This window comes from Neodiprion fabricii, chromosome 4 (genome assembly GCF_021155785.1).
Source record: "Neodiprion fabricii isolate iyNeoFabr1 chromosome 4, iyNeoFabr1.1, whole genome shotgun sequence".
NCBI classification, from domain to species: domain Eukaryota; kingdom Metazoa; phylum Arthropoda; class Insecta; order Hymenoptera; family Diprionidae; genus Neodiprion; species Neodiprion fabricii.
The window spans coordinates 26,611,138-26,630,438 of NC_060242.1; the positions used below are offsets into that span (position 1 = coordinate 26,611,138).

At 39.1% G+C, this 19,301-nt stretch overlaps 3 protein-coding genes and 1 long non-coding RNA gene across 11 annotated transcripts in view; 3 read left to right on the plus strand and 1 right to left on the minus strand.

The window, feature by feature from the left end:
* Window positions 1–19,301, minus strand: part of LOC124179627 — an 81,362-nt gene that overhangs the window by 17,496 nt on the left and 44,565 nt on the right. For 4 of the 6 annotated variants that reach the window (XR_006870112.1, XM_046564216.1, XM_046564219.1 and 1 more), the window contains one exon: window positions 1,458–2,025. Coding sequence is in view for 5 of the 6 variants with exons in the window: in XM_046564216.1 (XP_046420172.1) it covers window positions 1,458–1,607 (150 nt within the window). In the remaining variant the exon portion in view is untranslated. Of the gene's footprint in view, window positions 1–1,457; window positions 2,026–2,248; window positions 2,322–19,301 lie in introns of all 6 variants that reach the window. The other 2 variants (XM_046564218.1, XM_046564217.1) reach the window with 2 other exon arrangements.
* Window positions 4,153–18,030, plus strand: LOC124179628 (balbiani ring protein 3-like). 3 transcript variants are annotated; one of them, XM_046564221.1, is made up of 5 exons: window positions 4,153–4,336; window positions 4,652–4,928; window positions 17,186–17,398; window positions 17,504–17,674; window positions 17,824–18,030. In XM_046564221.1, the coding sequence occupies exons 1-5, from the start codon at window positions 4,225–4,227 to the stop codon at window positions 17,834–17,836; spliced, it is 786 nt and encodes a 261-aa protein (XP_046420177.1). In that variant the 5' UTR covers window positions 4,153–4,224; the 3' UTR covers window positions 17,837–18,030. The 3 variants fall into 3 exon arrangements, with proteins under 3 accessions (XP_046420177.1, XP_046420178.1, XP_046420179.1); XM_046564222.1 differs by lacking the exons at window positions 17,186–17,398; window positions 17,504–17,674; window positions 17,824–18,030 and adding exons at window positions 10,236–10,448; window positions 10,569–10,809; XM_046564223.1 differs by lacking the exons at window positions 17,504–17,674; window positions 17,824–18,030 and having other exon boundaries at window positions 17,186–17,417.
* Window positions 5,757–6,238, plus strand: LOC124179631. Its single transcript, XR_006870113.1, has 2 exons — window positions 5,757–5,834; window positions 6,002–6,238. It is a non-coding gene; the product is annotated as an uncharacterized LOC124179631 (long non-coding RNA).
* LOC124179630 lies at window positions 8,127–10,065 on the plus strand. Its single transcript, XM_046564224.1, has 2 exons — window positions 8,127–8,449; window positions 9,362–10,065. The coding sequence occupies exons 1-2, from the start codon at window positions 8,347–8,349 to the stop codon at window positions 9,640–9,642; spliced, it is 384 nt and encodes a 127-aa protein (XP_046420180.1). The 5' UTR covers window positions 8,127–8,346; the 3' UTR covers window positions 9,643–10,065.

Below are 19,301 nucleotides of genomic sequence, written 5' to 3' on the forward strand. Positions count from 1 at the left end.
GGAGGAAGCTTAAACAGAACTGGCGAATAAATATATGAATTACCTTACCGAATGGAACATCAAACTAGGTATATTGCACAACATCAACCGCACCGGTTTTGAGACCACAGCCTATACCAGAATACTGCATAAAGATTTCTTCACCCCACGGAAAACCATTACCGTGAAAGATGTGGTGTTCAAATTGGCTTGTATGAACTACTGTAGAACAATTATTGTGGTCGTTCAGAAAATTTAGCATCATATAGTGTCAGAATGACGTCGGATAATGTTAAATTGACACGAAATTATGACCAATGGATGTCCACACCGGAATTACATTTTGCAATCTACGTGGTTTGGAAGTTATAGGTATCTTCAACTAGTATACTGAAAATAATCAATTCTATTTTTCCCATGTCCGTTGCGGTGTAAATTTTCGAATACTGAAAAGGTTGAATACGATTCGATATTACATATCACCCTTGTCATGACGATAATGGCCAGGTTTAATTAGAACCAAGTGTGCCTCACTTGTACCGTAATTAAATGGGGATTATAGAGGTAATTCGAGTTGGATGGCATGATAAACGAAAATAATATTCACTGTAGAATTCTAGTGCTCTTTTCTTTAATTCGTTTATATTATTCTTTGCTTCATTCCTGGATTTCACAAGATTCGCTAATACGTAAGAAGTGGTAGCAAACACGTGAAGCAAATTGTTATACTTGTGGGTATACTTTTGACAAAATTGAACAACAACCCTGGAGAAGAAGTTTGAGAACACCGGGTTGAACGGCTGTGTCTTCTCGTAATTTTATGCGTGAAATCTTGTCACGTTGAGGAAACGGGCAGGGTGATGTACGTATACAGCAGTTTCATACAATTTGGAATAATGCAAATGGCGGGTTTGCAGCGGGTGTAATTTAATTGCCAACTGTCGGCAAGGAGCTCAGAAATGCGGGTACAGAGTTAGGTTCCTGACACCGTGAGCGAGGAACGGAGAGATAATCCTTCAACGAATTCTCTACTCAGCTCTTGCACACAGGCACAGTCCGACACATAAATACATCCTTCGCTAGTTCCACCAACCCCTGTGATCTTTGGCAATCAAAAGATTCCATTCAACCGTACGAATATCATGAATAGCTCATTTGCAACGAGATAACCAAAGGATGGATGCCAACCAAGGTTGCACCATATGATACCTCGCGATTGCAAGGGAGAAAAATTGCTGAGCGAGAAACATAAGGGACCATAAAGATCCTTTTCACGGGGGCAAAGACGGGACAGAGAAAGGCAGCAAAGACCACCTTTGGTCTTGGGCAGAAAGAGACCTGCCGCAATCTTATTACAACCCTTTCTTAACATTTGGTTGACGGGGCGGAAACCTTTTCAGTTTAGTTCTGATACAGGCCATTGAAAAACAGTTTTGAAACAGTGATGCGAGTGATACACGTGACGAAATTTTATTCACCTGATGTAGAGCTGGGGATCTGTTGCCGCTATGGCTGCTTGGAGAATTGCAGTTCGAGTCGAAACCCTTTTCCCCTTTCTTCCGATCCTTCTTCTTCCTCGGTCGCACTATGTGAGCTTCCATCCACGAACGGAACTTTGTTCCAAACATTTTGCTCGTTTTTTTATGCCAGTGAAGTGGGTGTGTATTTTAAATACTTAGACACAGCGACAGATTAACATAGGAGCGCTTGATAAGATAATAACTTGGTTAGTTTATTTTCCAGTGTACGCGCACATCTTATTCCACAAATCAATGACGCAACTCGCTTCAGTCACGTTATCGGCACCGCTATTTCTCCAAGCCCTTCATTCGTACCAGCGCATGTTTCTTTAATTATAGATCTTCGTTGGCACAGCTATCCTTCAGGCAGCCCCTCGCATTGTCATACCGAGCGACTCCATTACTTCCCACCGGGTTCTTCCCTCGACACGCTCCTTTTCCTTCAACGAGTCAACGGCTCGTTGACTTTCGCAGGATGTTCGTATTTCGTTCCTGCAGCGTCTCCTGACCGTGAATAACCCAAGATCTGCAACAAGGGACGAAAAATTCGTTAGGCAGACCCGCAGAGAGAAAAATAGGAGGGATGGCATGTGGGCAATTCCCTTGGGATGAAAACTTATTAAAACTGCAGGGCACAGAAATATCAGTGTGCGATACAATTTGCGAATTAAATTTATGAGCAAAATTTGAGCGGTGCCGCGGTGGATAGACGGATAGATTGAGCGGATATAACGATTCGGATTACAAACCTCATGCGGTTCACGGTCAATCGGCACTTGCACCAACACGGCATGGACGGCATGGAGTTGGGTGTTCTTAGAACTGCGATAAATCGAGTACATCAGGGAATGTGGTACATGAGGCAATGTAACTTGAAAAGGAACTTAAGCTTGTGTAAAGATACTAATTGTGGTATAAAGAGTTGTGGGTTGTTTAAAAAAATCGCGTCGACTTTCGAGCTTTTTGTATGCTCCTGAAGGCTCACTCAAATTGTTGTGTTCAAATTGGCTATTTCCATTGAATATTCGAATTCGAGATGAGTATGGAATGCGAAATCAACACCCTCGAATAACATTTGGATCAAGTCACATCTCTTGCAGAATTCCCATTCACATACTCACTTTATTGTCGCTAATTATACTACGGTACACTATTGTGCCAAAAATATTTCAGATCCAAATTCTGGTGGCTGGTTAAGATGAGCTCGAATTCTGCTAGGAATCTTCTTGATCATTGTTGCATTAAATGGCACATCGACTACATACCACTGACAAGGAAACGTTTTCAGGTGTCCCCCTCCGATTTCGATGAAATTCTGGTATGTTATAGAGGGTCAAAATCGATGACATACGTATTTTTTTTTATCGGCCCAAACTCATTTTAAAGGGGTGAAACACCCCTCCAAAGTTGGCCACCTCCCAAGATGATTTTTCTGTTTTGCATACAAGGAGGGGATTTCGATAACTAATAATGATAGTAATAAATTGTCAAAAGTGATGAAAAACACACTTCGAATATTCTCAAGAACTCTTTATTTTAGGGGTTAACTTGTATGTACTAAGTTCATTTTTTACATTAGAAACAGATTTTTATCAGAGCTCAATGAATCCAACAGCACTGTGAAGAGCGTGCAAGAATACAGAATACGTGCTTTCGATTTTTCCCCAAAAACTGAATTCGTATCGACTTTTTTCCCAATATTGCGGATTATGTCTAGTATTTAGCCATCAATCATTGAATAACATTGTCCGAGGCTCGCATTCATTCAGGCATCGCTCTCTTATCATTTTACTGTTTTATCATTTTTTTTCAAGAAACGGAAATATTTTTCATTTCAAGCAGACTATCAACTACTCGAAAATTCGATGTGTGTCATATGTAAACAAGTCATATCTCTACTTGAATTAATTCTCATCCCGTCGGCATCTACACTACCAAATGTGGCCGACTACGAGGGGCAAAGTTTATCTGGACTTTTATTCGCGGAAAGTTTAAAAATGGTCCAATACATGTGGCGCCTGCCACATACACGCACTCGCTCTAGTATTAGAGCGAGGCAATGCTCGGCGTTTATCGCCCAATTTCGGGAATAATCCTCAGCGCGCTTTCCCCACTCCAGCGGGCAAAAACGAGAGCGAAGATCCTTCGCCTCACACACAAAAGTCAAAATCAACACATGCTGGAGTACCGATACTGTAACCGTGCAATAACCAGATCTCCGTATCCACGCACCTGTAAAACGTAATAAACATCCATTTATATTTTACCCATCGCACGCTTTAATACGTAGGATCCCTGTTACTCCAAATCCCACATATATATATGTATATATATATATATACATAATCCACATTGAAATAACAGATGATCATGACACAGGAATCAGGCAGATAAACTTTGTTTTACGTCGTCACTTTTTTCCGTAATGGTCGAATCGCGAGTCGTTCTAATTGATGTGGGTTTATCCCAAAGCGATAAACGCAAAACAGTCTGCCGAGTAACAAACGAGCAAACACGAACTTGACTGGTTCTCAAACTGTTATCTTGGTTGCTCAATTTAAATTTGCCACGCAGTATCAGTGATTTTTTTTTCGGGAGTGCGCAGCTATAAAACTCGTTTGGAAATAAGAAGAAGCTCAGAGTTCGACGGGCTTTGTTACGAGTCAGAGCGTAATACCACGACATATTTCAGAGTCATTGTCATCTTTAGATCGGTAAAGAAATCATGAAGTTCGTTTCGTCAGGATTTTGCATTTTTCTCACAGCATTGACAATCGCCCATGGTGAAAAAATCCTGTCTAAGCGCAACGCGGATTACGACGCCCATGAGGAAATTGGTGAGTTCAACAATTTCAATGTTAATAAAAATGCGACAACGGCGATTTGTAAATCGGATTAGACTTTCTTATTTGATAAAGATCGGTTTCGTTTGAGTTCACCGCATCACAATTATTATCGAAATTTTGAATTCTTCCAAGATTCCTGACATTATGGGATCATTTAGCTGTCTTTTGAATACCGCAGTGAAAGTGAAAGTGTGAAAAGTTGTAAGCGATTATCGTACAATATCATTTCAAGTGTTTTGAGGCCGTTACAGGAAGCAGGGCAGATTCGAGATCTGAGGAATACGGTTTCGATTTTTCTCTCTCCAGATTGTCAAACGGCGCAACTCGGAAAAACGCAAACCATCAGAAACAGCATGTGTCGAGTCCACGATCGCATCGTTGATCTGAAACCCATACCAGGGTATCGGTTCGTGCCATCAAAGGTTTCCGTTAAACGATGCGACGGCTACTGTAAGACTGGCTTTTCCTGTGAGCCGATAGAAACAAGGATGACTGAAGTTTACGTTGATTTAAAACCTTTGTTCGGCCGCAGGAGGATGAAGCAGTGCGCTGTCGTGAGGGTCGAAGAACACGTCAGTTGCAGGTGAGAATTAATCATTTTCGAACGTTGATGTGTGTCAAGTGTTCGCTTTCGATGTGTTCGGAGTTGTAGGAAATTAAAAAATCTAAGAAACGCAGAAAATTCCGGAATTCGAATCAATATTTCGGAATGTTTATACGCATGTTGTTTCATATAATTGCTCAATACTTGCAAAAAATCTCCTCCGCGTTGCGCGACTCGTGCAGCAGAGGAACACTTTTCATCATATTTTTGGCGAGGAAACGATCTTTTAATACGTCTAATTGGATTGTTTTTTCAACATAATGGATTATAAATTAACGAAAATAGAAAACTTTGAAGCAAAAATTATGTTTAACATGCGCGGAAGGCCGTCTATGTACTTGAAACATTCCTTTGCACTGTTAACCACCATGAAACTCGTTACAATTTGCCGATAACGCGATTTATATTATGATGGATTACTGGCGTTCGATTACGAAAACAGTTTTCTCTCCCTCGCGGAGAAAACCCCCAACTTGGGTGTAAATTCGCATCCTCAACTGTTTTCTCATGGGCATTTAGGCATTTATTTAGCATTGTCTACGAGTTGAGTGTGCGAATTTACACGTAAGTTGAGTTTTTTTTCCTATAGGGATCAGTGCGCAAAATCCGACCATTTCATAAATGTCGTACGGATGCGGACTTCTTTTTCCTGTCTGCCGAGATTGCGACGTTATCTACAAACCGCGTTTTCCGTTCGGTAATTCTTGGTCGGCGTCAAGTTCTGAATGTCGAATGTATTTTGTAGCAAAAATTACAATTGTTGCTGACGCGGCAGCTGATTACTGTTTTATTATGGAAAATACCAATTTGCATGTGTAATTCTGAAACAACGGAGAGCGGCTTCGTTTCTTCAACTCCACCTAACTAGAGCAAAGAGGAGTGCGAGTGAGTACCTGTTATCATTCAAAATTTGAAAGCCGAAATACTTGTGTTAATGTTGCCCTTCGGTTTGTACCTACTGGAATGCTTTTAATTCGGAGCACTTCTCATTAATAACGCAATCAGTGTCTCTCATTTGTATTATACATTAACGAAAATTTATTCAATTACAGATGTGTTTGATGGCGTAATCCCATACGAGTTTCCTAAATCCACGACTTGGTTTCACCGCATCTCGGCAAGACATATTTTTCTTATTAATCAATTTCTTTTCGGTTTTTAAATAGATATAACTTTTGGCTGTATGGCAATTTATGTTCTACAACTGCCTGGTACCATTTTCTTATCCTCGAGAAACAACTTATTGTTCGTGAAACTTTCAACATAAATAAATAAATTGAACAGAATAACGATGGTAGTAATACGGCGACCTTATAAGTAATTGTGAGATTGAAGATCGTTTTTCACACGACTTCTTCTCAGAGTCGACCTATACCTACGAAGGAGTTCATTTTCTTTAGTGGAAATAATTTTGCGTTCAAAATTTTCAATGTTGATTAAATTTCAATTATTCTCAATTCTTGAGAAACTAGGAAAACTTTTACTAGTTGTTTTGATCGTTATTCAGGATTGATCCCAGAACGGAGACATTTTTTTCATCTGATATTCTGGGTAGTTTGTGAGACTTTGAGTTCCCAAAAATGAATGATTCACGATATTTGAGAATTTGAAAATCCACACTTATTTAGTTAGACATAAAAGATGTACATCCTTTCTGGCTGTGATTTGTATTTCGTCCGATTCAACAACATCTTGAGTCTCATGTTGGAATAAAGTTACAATTTTATGAAATGTAATCAGTAGACGGATGTATTGACCACGTCCCAGAAGGATGAAGAAGAAACACACTGCTTGGAAACAAGCTGATGAAAATAAACTTGGCGATTATCAAACTGTTTTCTTGGTAACCACGTTTGCGTTTCTTGAGTAGGTGGTGGTATAAGCGGTCTCATAGGCTTTTCCCGAGAGAGATAGGTAATTAGGAAACGGTCCGTTGCAAATGTAAGGAAGCATTTCCATCTTCTGATCACTCAGCATGAATCATGAACTTGATCGGTTCCTTTGGTCTTTGCATTTTTCTTGCGGCGTTGACAATCGCCCAAAGTGGAATAATCCATTCTATGCACGACGAGCATACAGAGATTGGTGAATTCCACAATTTCGATCCAGATAAAAACGGAAAAACCACGAGTGTACACTGTTCTTACACAAATCGGTATACACAAAATTATTCTACCCAAACTCATTGTAGGTACACAAATTGATTTGGAGTAAAAGTATTCTATACAAATCCTTCCTATTCAGAGCGAATTTATAGTACAAAAAAAAAAAGAAGAACTATTTAAATGGGTAATCGTATGTAGTAGGTCCATTTCTGAAAAAATTTTACAACAGCCAGGTGAAGCAGCTCCACATATTGTAATGGCATAGATATCTATAACTTATATAATTTGGAAGTTGTAATTGAAGATTTTTATTTTCGCAAATACTAAAAAGATATCAGTTTTTTACCCGTTCGAAATACTTTTTTCACAGGGCAGTTGCGTATAGGATGATTTAGTGCTATAGCTAATTTTTGTGACGATTGATTTTGGGTTAAAGTGACAGTTACGTGAATCTTGTGTAGCATCGATGGGTGCTCGAAAGAAGTGCACCGCAAATCGAGTGACATTTTCTTTTTTTTTTAACAAATCCTATTTCGTTCGCGACATCAAGTATACAGTATTATTATTATTTGGTATCGGAGTTGGTCATTCTTCCAAGATTGCTGAACGTCTTCCGAATGTCTTACGAAAGCCGCAGTGTGCGCGAGTACTTGCCAGCCCAGCGATAATTACGAGAACAATCTCACTTGAAATATCTGATAGACTCTGTTTGATGAATTAACCTATAATAGGGACAGAGGGGCAGGTTTGTTTTTTCTCTCTCTAGTACTCTCTAGACCGCTTTTTTCGTCTCTTGTTTTGGGAACTTTGAAAAATTTCAAATCGACAAAAACGCACGCCTGATGATATATGAAAATTTCTAAAACCACACTGAAAAAAACGCAACGTGAAAAACGCGCATCGTCTTACGCTGCGATTTAAGTTTCGTCCGATTCAACAACATTTTGATTTTTACTTTGGAATAAAGTTTCAATTTTATAAAATGCAATCAGTAGACGGATGCGTTGACCACATCACAGAAGGATAAAAAAGAAACATACTGTTTATAAAGAAGCGGATGAGAATAAACTTCGCAATTTTCTAACTTTCCTCTAGACGACCGCATTTGTGTTTCTCACACGGATAGTGGTGGAAGCGGTTTCAAGGGTTATCCTTGAGTCCATCGGTAGTTATAAAACGGTCCGTTATAAGTGGAAGGAAGCACAGAACTCGACGAGCTTTCTTACGAGTCAAATCGCTGTTCTGTGAAGTATTCATTGTCATTTCCATCTACGGATCAGTCAGCACGAATCATGAACTTGGTTGGCTCCTTTGGTTTTTGCATTTTTGTTTCGGTGTTGACAATCGCCCAATGTGAAGTAATCGAGTCTAAGTATGATAACCATACGGAGATTGGTGAGTTCCACAGTTTCAATCCCGATAAAAATAGAAAAATAACGAATATGCGCTGTTCCTACATAAATCGGTTCTGCACGAAGTTATTCTACGCAAATTGATCGTACACAATATGATTTGCAACAAAATAATTTTACACAAATCCGTCCCGGACGAAACGATCCTAGACGATATTATCACGGACAAGATTACGTTTTCACGTTATTATTTCACACAAAATCCTGCTATTCAAAGCAAATCTATGAAACAAAAACTGAAACAATGAAAAATCCAACCGGTAATCTGTACACGGAGTCCTCTTCTGGAATAATCTTACACCAGGTGGGTGAAGCAGCTCCATGGATTGTATAAGCATGGAGATCTATAACCTACACAACTTGGAGTTGTTTCAGAGTAATTTTTTCTTCCGAAAATAGTTGATACCCGTGAATTGTTCACCCGTTGAAAATATTTTTTCGCAAAGTCGCTTTGAGATTGGGCTGATTTAAATTTACAGAATAATTTTGTGTGGGAAACTCACCTTAACGTAAATTTTGTACAGCATCGATGGCCACTCGAAAAGAGTGAGCCGCGAATCGAATGACATTTTCTTTTTCTTCCGTGACTTCAAGTTTAGAGTATCAGTATTGCAGGAAGGATAAGAAATCTTTGGTGTGACGGTCAGTTCAAAAATAATATCATTTCTTAATTCTGACGATTCGTTGGGAGCATGGCCGACCAGTGTCAATATTATCAGGTGTCGGAGTCAATAATTCTTCCAAGATTTCTAAACTTCATCCGAATGTCTTATGGAATACGCAGAGCGCGCAAGAACTTGCCAGCGATAATTACGAGAGAAATCTCACTTCAAATATTTGAAAGACTCTGTTTAATGAATAAACCTATAATAGGTTTCAATTTTTCTCTTCCCAGGTTGTCAAACAGCGCATCTCGGAATAACGCAAACCGTCAGAAACAGCATGTGTCGAGTCTACGATCGCATCGTTGATCTGAAACCCATACCAGGGTATCGGTTCGTGCCATCAAAGGTTTCCGTTAAACGATGCGACGGCAACTGTCGGACTGGCTTATCCTGTGAGCCGATAGAAACAAGGATGACTGAAGTTTACGTTGATTTAAAACCTTGGTACGGCCGCAGGAAGATGAAGCAGTGCGCTGCCGTCGAGGTCGAAGAACACGTCAGTTGCAAGTGAGAATTGATCATTTTCGAACGTTAATGTTTGTCAAGTATTCGCTTTCGAGGTGTACGGAGTTATAGGGAATTTCAGGAATCTGAGAAACGCAGAAAAGTCTTGGCACCGTCTAAAAACTCCGGAATTCGAATCGATATTTTGGAATGTTAATACGCACGTTGTTTCGTATAATTGCTCAAGATTTACAAAAAATTCCTTCCCCGTTGTACGACTCGTGCAACAGCGAAACACTTCTCATCATATTTTCGGAGAAAACCTCCCAACTTGCATGGCAGTTCGCACCCTCAACTTTTTTCTCATTGGCATTCAGCAGTGTTTTTGAGCTGAGGGTACGAACTCACACCCAAGTTGTGTTTTTTTCCGTAAGGGCTCAGAACGCGAAATCCCACCGAGCCATTGATGTCGTAGGGACGATGCAGATTTATTTTTCCTACCTACCGAGATTGTGATGTTGTTTACAAATTGCGTTCTCCGTTCGGCAATTCTTGTTCGGTTTCAAGTTCTCAACGTCGAGTGTACTTTATACAAAAATTACAATTGTTTCTGACGCGGCAGCTGATTACTGTTTTATTATGGAAAACACAAATTTGCAGGTGTATGTGTGAAAAAACGGAGACGGACTGCAACAAACGACAAATGTTCGATAAGAAGAATTGCAAATGTGAGTGCAAGGCAGAAACAGAGAACAAAATGAAATGCGAAGAACAAAAAGAAATGCGGTGGGATAAAGACGACTGTTCCTGCAAGTGCATGATGATGTCAATGCAATGTTCAACTAACAGGACATGGGACGAAGCTGCCTGCAAGTCAGTATTATGATCCTTAATTTACGTACTGAGAATTTTCACGGAGATATCATCAGATTTGCTACATTGACAATTTCTATCACCCATGCCGCACATTCACGGACATTCGTTCTATTTCAGGTGTAAATAATTACATAATCGCATACGAGTCTCCCTGCGTATCGACGGTCTGCCTTCACGTCTCCGCAAGAGGCCATCTATTTGCTTGATAAATTTCTTCTTGGTTTGGTGGTTAAAATAATTTTAAGTAGTATTGTCGTTTATTTTTGACAATTGGAAGATATAGTTTTATTATGCTCGAGGAAAACCTTGTATGCAAAACTTTTGTTCAAACGAATAAATATCATGTCATTTTGAGAAATAAGCATCTTCGCACATTACTATACAATTCCCTGAAGAACATTCTGAGTTTGACGGAATATAATTTGAATTTTATAAAAGGCAGTCAGCAGTTGGTCGCATCAACCTCAACCGACGGGGATAAAGAAGAAACCTTCGACTTGGAAACAAGCGGTTTGAGCAGTAAATTGTGCATCAAAGACGCAAAGTAGGTCTTTTTACGATGCGCGGACCAAAGACGAATATCGCAAATACACGGGGCGAAGAAAGCTTTGCATCCACGGTGCACGCGACACGTTTTGTGAAAAAAGCGTGGTTTCCAGATTTCAATTTCACAAGAGAAGTACAATAAAAAAAAACCACTTTCTCGTTCTCAGACGTAAACGCGCGCTTCTCCCTACTCCGATGTTCTTTCTATGTGCTGTCGCAGAAATAATCACGCGTGATTCGTACTAACGCTACGTGGATAAACTCAGCGATTAATTATTAAACTGTTCCCTTAGGGAAACCATGCGTATATTTACATCTCGCGGCTCACACGGTGTCGATAATTTCTCCACAAGACATCCGTGGTTGCAACACTGTTCGTCGCAAATGGAACGCCTTAGATCTCGATTGGGGAATATCTTTTCCTTTGTGCGTTTTATGCGAATACTCTACGAAACTACTAACGGGTGAGATATCGTTTCTCGGAAACATAGATTTTCAGTAAAAATACCCATCGAATGGGTCTAATTGAGTTTTATTCTAAATGCAAAGAATTATAAATGAACGAAAGTAATAAATAGTCAAGCATGAATAACGTTCCAAACAAGTCAAAGCTCGCCTATGTATTCCTGGCTGAAACATTTGTCTGCGCATTTATTTACACTGATATTTACTGTTCTGAAATACCGTTATTCAATTTTGAAAACATTTCTTCACTCAAAAGTTAAGATTCCGTCAATGACCGTGTTTTGTACACATTATACTCATTTTCACCTCCTATGCATTATCTCCCTATAAATGTACCAAATCTATCTAGGAAAATATGTAACCACTGCCCCGTCGAAGTATAACGGCGCGGTAAAAACGAAAAAACTTAATCTCACATTAATTCTTTGCATACCCGATGCTTCACTTTTTAAGTTCAAATAAAGTTGCGACAACGTTTTCAACTTGTACCTCGCATTGGGCCCGATCAATAAATACATAGCCTGGCATTTTCCATTAACCTGCACGAGTACTCCTTAACGGTCATTACTGGAATAAAAGTAGTAGTAGTGCAATCACGTATTACCATCTCGAATTTCAAAGCTAATCATCAATCAGTGCCGCTTTCGAATGAATATATCAATTCATTGGAATAATTATGGCGGTAACGCGACAACAGCATTAGTAATTATGGGATAAAAAGAAGTTTTTCCTTCATATTCTCTTTTACAGGGTATTGCACATGTGGAGCATTCCATGTCGAATTCGGCAATTTGGCTCTTGTCGTTTTTTAGGTGAATCGTTGAAAACTTTTCAAAATATAGCAGCTACTCTGAAACTTCAGATTAATTTCTTTGAAACTTTTCATACGGATTCACTTTCAAGTTCGAAACATCGAAACCTTTGCAAAGTTCTACCTTTTTTGACAATGCTCGAGAAACTGTCACAAATTTGAATATTCGTTCGGATCGTTACTGGAAATTGGTTCCAACTCGAAATAGTTTTGCGTCCAATTGTTTTCAGCGCTATGGAAAGTTTTCGATCGGTGAAAATCCAGGTTCGATGTTATTCAATGATATCAAAAACCACAATGATGTCAACTGGAAAAATAAACACAGTCGCACGATACAATCGTGGTCTCATCCAAATTCATCATCCTGTATTAGGAGTAGGAATATAATCTGAATTTTGCTAACGACAATTAATCGGTAGAAGTTGATTGCGTCGACCGCAACCTACAGGAATAAGTACGAAACCTTCTACTTCAAAAGAAGCGGATGAAAATGAACCGTTTTCTTGGCGACCACATTGGTATTTTCCACGTTAGGACATGGATAGTTGTGAAACCGTCCGTTGCAAATAAAAGGAAGCTAGCTCGACGAGTTTTTTGACGAGTCAAAGCGCAATACCGCGACATATTTCAGAGTCATCGTCATCTCCAGATCGGTGAAGAAAACATGATCCTCGTTCCGTCATGACTTTGCATTTTTCACTCGCGGCATTGACAATCGCTCATGGCGAAAAAATCCAGTCCAAGCGCAACGCCGATTACAACGCCCATGAGGAAATTGGTGAGTTCGACGATTTCGATGTCAACGAAAATGTGACAACAACGATTTGTTAATCGGATCAGACTTTGTTATCTGATAAATATCGGGTTCGTTCGAGTTTACGGGTATCATAATTAATATGGGAGTTTTAAATTCTTGCAATATTTCTGAAATTATGGGATCGTTTAACTGTCTTTTTAATCTCGCAATTCGTGTAGAAACTTGTCGGCGATTATCATGCAATATTTCTTGAAGTGTTTTGAAGCCGTAACAGAAAGCAAGATAAGTTCAAGGTCTGAGGCTTAATTTTTTTGTCTGCTAATTGTCGCTCGCATATTCGTTATTTAGCGGAATCCATAAGAAGCAGCAGCATCGACTCGTTGATCTGAAACTCATGCCAGGATATAGGTGCCATCGAAGGTTTCCGTTAAACGATGCGATAGCATGTGAGAATCAATCACTTTGAAACCTTAACGTGTGTCGAGTGTTCGCTTTCGATTCATCCAGAGTTGCAAGAAATCGTGAAAATGAGAAAAACGCATCAAGTTTTCGAGCCACGAGCTCGGATCGATAGACAAGATTTGAAGATTCTGTCAAAATTTCATGTCGCTCGGATATAAATTGACTGAGAAATCTGCGCCACCGGATTGAAAACATGGTCGTTTGTTACATATATGCGCCATGCCGCCATTTTATTATTAATTTCAATTACAAAAATCTAAGATTTTCTTGAATTATAAATTATAAAGCCTTAAAACTCAATTTGCTCTAAGTGCTTTCGTTTGCTTTGAGAAAAAAGTCTACTCAAAAGCTGTACTCCCCCCTCCTCCCGCCGCCCCCATCCCTTAAAAAAAATTACATAAAAAGTATACGCGGTACTTATTTTTTGATACTATGTTCGATTCATGAGCATTAAATCAGTTATAATTACACATAGTAATAAGGAGAAAAAAAAGTATTTTTTAGCAGGCCAGTGTAATCAGAGGACTGGTGGATCGACCACATCCTAGGAGGATAAGGAACCACACTGCTCACAATCAAGCGGAAGGTAATACACTTCGCGATTAACAAACTTTTCTCCAAGCGACCATATTTGTGTTTCTCGGGTCGGTGGCGGTATAAGCGGTTTAATTTTTCAAAGGTTTGCCCTGAGAACGTCGAGAGTTACGAAACGGTCCGAAGCACAGAGCTCGACGAGCTTTCGTACGAATCAAGTCGCAGTCCTGCGGAATAGTTTTTTGTTATTTCCATCTACGGATTACTCAGCACAAATAATGAACTTGATCGGTTCCTTTGGTTTTTGCATTTTTGTTTCGGTGTTGACAATCGCCCAATGTGAAGTAATCGAGTCTATGTACGGGAAGCATATGGAGATTGGTGAGTTCCATAGTTTCAATCCCGATAAAAATAGAAAAATAACGAATATGCGCTGTTCCTACATAAATCGGTTCTGCACGAAGTTGTTCTACGCAAATTGATCGTAAACAATATAATTTGGAACAAAATAATTTTACACAAATCTGTCCCGGACGAAACGATCCTAGACGATATTATCACGGACAAGATAACGTTTTCACGTTATTATTTCACACAAAATCCTGCTATTCAAAGCAAATCTATGAAACAAAAACTGAGAAAATAAAAAATCCAACCGGTAATCTGTACACGGAGTCCTCTTCTGGAATAATCTTACACCAGGTGGGTGAAGCAGCTCCATGGATTGTATAAGCATGGAGATCTATAACATACACAACTTGGAGTTGCTTCAGAGTAATTTTTTCTTCCGAAAATAGTTGATACCCGTGAATTGTTCACCCATTGAAAATATTTTTCCGCAAAGTAGTTTTGTGATTTGGCTGATTTAAATTTACAGAATAATTTTTTGTGGGAAACTCACCATAACGTAAATTTTGTACAGTATCGATGGCCACTCGAAAAGAGTGAGCCGCGAATCGAATGACATTTTCTTTTTCTTCTGTGACTTCAAGTTTAGAGTATCAGTATTGCAGGAATGATAAGAAATCTTTGGTGTGACGGTCAGTTCAAAAATAATATCATTTCTTAATTCCGACGATTCGTTGGTAGCATGGCCGGCCAGTGTCAATGTTATAAGGTCTCGGAGTCAATAATTCTTCCAAGATTTCTAAACTTCATCCGAATGTCTTATGGAATACGCAGAGCGCGCAAGAACTTGCCAGCGATAATTACGAGAGAAATCTCACTTCAAATATTTGAAAGACTCTGTTTAATGAATAAACCTATAATAGGTTTCAATTTTTCTCTTCCCAGATTGTCAAACGGCGCATCTCGGAATAACAGAAACCGTCAGAAACAGCATGTGTCGAGTCTACGATCGCATCGTTGATCTGAAACCCATACCAGGGTATTGGTTCAAGCCACCGGTAGCTTCCGTTAAACGATGCGACGGCAACTGTCGGACTGGCTTATCCTGTGAGCCGATAGAAACAAGGATGACTGAAGTTTACGTTGATTTAAAACCTTGGTACGGCCGCAGGAAGATAAGGCAGTGCGCTGCCGTCAAGGTCGAAGAACACGGCAGTTGCAAGTGAGAATTGATCATTTTCGAACGTTAATGTTTGTCAAATGTTCGCTTCCGATGTAGACGGAGTTGTTTTGCACGCCTTCCTCTGGATCATCTCGTTGTACCGCTGCTTTATACCGATATCGCCACAGTTTTAAAGCTATTATTTAAGAAAAGATTTTTTGTCCACCAACTCGCGAAGATATAGTTCTCGTCATTATTCTTTGTGCCAACAAGCCACAACGATCGGGCAAAACGGACCCAAAAAAATGGGTAAAAAAAGTAGCAGAAGCACATCATTGGACCAAGAAAATAATCAACTGAGGATCGAGAAGACTATAAAAGACAGGAAAAGAAAATAAATGAATGAAATCCTATAACGCGATATATCGCGGTGCTAATGCCAAAAGGGCGTATCGAGTTAGTGTGGGTAAGTATAGCGATCACGCTCTTTCGGCATTAGTACCGCGATATTATTAAGACTTGGCAACACAGCCACGAGTTGCTATATCAACCGCATGAGCGGTATTCGGTTAAAAAATCTAAGTGATCTGGCAAAACAGATATGGACGTGGTGTGAGAGGCGACAGATTTGGATTCTCGCCTCTTACATCTCATCCAAGGAAAGTTCAGAGGCAGACTTTGAATCTAGAAAACGGGAACCAGAAACAGATTTAAAACTATCAGAACAGTGCGTTTGAAGGAATACGAAAAAAATTTGAACCTGCAGAGATACTCGTAGAGCTACAAGCGACTAGAACGAACTATAAATGCACTTGATTTGTTTCTTGGTTCAAAGACCGAGATTCTATACCAGTAGATGCATTCACTATCGGTTGGAAAAGATACTTCTTATACGCATTTTCACCTTTCTCTATAATATTGAGAGTCCTGCAGACGATTAGGTTTAAAAAAGTGGCTGAAATAGTAGTATTCCATTACCGACCAGCACAGTTGTTCCATGTAGTTGCTCGATGTTTAGAAAAAATCTCCTCCCCGTTGTGCGACTCGTTTACCAGCAGAATACTTTTCATCATATTTTTGGCGAAGAAACGATTTTTTAATGTGTTTAATTCGATTTGATTTTCAATATAATGGATTATGAATGAACGGAAATATGTAACATGAACATGGAATGTATGTAACAGAAATATTCGCCTGCACTGTGAATCAGCGTGAAGTTTATAACAGTTTGCCGATAGCGCGCTTTGCCATGAGGGAATTGGCGTTTGATAGTGAAAACAGTTTTCTCTCCATCACGGAGATAATTTACTCCAACTTGGGGTAAATTAGCACCCTGAATTTTTTTCTCGGTGGGTATTTAGCATTGTCCATGAGTTGAGGGTGCGAATTTACACCCAAGTTGGTTTTTTTTTTTTCCGTGCGGGCTCAAAATGTAAAATCCCACCGAGCCACTAATGTTGTACAGATGATACAGACTTATTTTTTCTGTCTATCGAGACTGTGATGTCATCAACAAACCGCGTTTTCCGTTCGGAAATTCTTGATCGGTATCAAGTTCTCAACTTCGTATGTATTTTGTAGCAAAAATTACAACCGTTGCTGACGCGGCAGCTGATTACTGTTTTATTATGGAAAACACAAATTTGCAGGTGTATGTGTGAAAAAACGAAGGGGGACTGCAACGAGCGACAAATGTTTGATAAGAAGAATTGCAAATGTAAGTGCAAGGCAGAAACAGAGAACAAAATGAAATGCGAAGAACAAAAAGAAATGTGGTGGGATGAAGACGACTGTTTCTGCAAGTGCATGCTGAAGCCAACGGAATGTTCAACTGAACAGAATTGGAGCGAAACTGACTGCACGTGAGTATCATCATCCCAAATTTGAAAGCTGAAGGTCTTGAGTTAATGTTGCCGATCTGTGTTTACTGGAATCGCTATTTTATTACGGAAAACACCAATCTACAGGTGTATGAATGAACTACCAAATCGCGAATATGAGCACGAGGACGAAAAAAAGAACAGTACCGAATGCCAGAAACAATTAGGAATGTGGTGGGATGAAGATGACGGCTGCAAGTGCATGATGTTGCCGATGAAATGTACGATTGGACGTAGATGGAGCGAAGCTCACTGCAAGTGAGTATTATTCTTCCAAATTTGTGTATCGAGAATTTTTACCGCGATGTCATCGAGCGGTTGCAGTGTAATGGCTTTAATTCAGATTCGCTACATCAACAATTTCTATGATCAATGCTACATATTCACGCACATTTATTCGATTTCAGGTGTGTTCAATAATATAATCCCATTCGAATCTCCCTGCGTTTATACGGTGTGGCTTTACGTCTCCGCAAGTGGCCGTTGTTTTGCTTGATAAGCTTCTTCGTGGTTTTGTAATGAAAATAATTTCAAGCAATATTGTTATTTGTTTTTCACAAGTTAAAGATATCGTTTTATCATGCTCGAGGAAAAACTTGAATATAAAACTTTTTTTTGTTCAAACGAATAAATATGATGTGTGTTTAAAAAAAAAAACAAACAACATGGTCGCACGTAACTATACAGATCCCTGAAAAACATTCGGAGTTTCATGTTGGAATATAATTTCCATTTCATAAAAGTTAATCGTTAAAGTTAAAAGACGGGAATAAAAAAGGGATCCTAGGAGTAGAAACAAGCGGTTGAGGTAGTAGATTGTACATCGAGGATGCAAAGTAGGTCTTTTCACGATGAGTGGCCCGGAGACGAATATTGTGTGACAAAAGCGTGGTTAACAAGCTTTATTCTCATAGCGGAGTGCAAGCAAAAGCACTTTTTCCCCACTAGGACGAAACATTTTTTGTACTATCATTGGAATAATGTCGGCAGTCATACAACAGTGTAATTGTATCAGAGGTTAAAAGGTTATTCCTTCCTCTCATTTTTTTCCAGAGGGCACTTCGTACTAAATCCATCAATTTTGACCCTCGTCACTTCTAGGGTTAATTTCGTGTGAGCTCTTTCGCCATATTACTTTGCACCCTAAAATTGATGCTATGTTTATTTATTTTTTTCGATTGTCTTTTCTTCCGTTTGCAAAAGTGGTTTGAAAAATGGTCACCCTGTTTATACGGATCCACTGTCAATTATACCTGTCGTGGTTCGAGCGAAAACGTTTTAAATTTTCTCCATCATTGTACTTCAAAGGGTTTCACGAATAGCGAGAAATTTTACGAACTATAATTGCTGCTCGAATTAGTAGAAGTAATACTCCTACCTTTATACGCTCCGAATAGATTGCCATCGCGTATTCCATAACGGTGCGTTTAATCTTCGATAATCCCGCAGATTCAACGATCAATGATAAAAGAATTATACAACTTTACGTTTAATCATGCCAATTTCCGAAGAATTTCACCGAAATGTAAAAGGATAGAGAATAATGATGAGAAATAAAAAAATAACAAAAGTGCGATTGTACGTTACAGCCTTAAATTAATTAAAAATCGTTTCTGATCCCAACATTATTGTACAATAATTGAACAACAATTTCAACGTTATTCTAACGTTCCGAAAGCTTGACAGATTATTTGTAATTTTTCATTGAATTCATCGTTCAACTGGACGAAGAAAAATCGATATAAACAAACGCGTGAAAAAAAATTCATCATGCGGAAACTTTGAAAACGTTTTGATTTCGCAAGGAAAAAAATTAGCGAAATTCAAAATAGCTAGAGCACGCATCGCTTCCTCCCAATAGAGAATTATCATTACTTCTCATAAA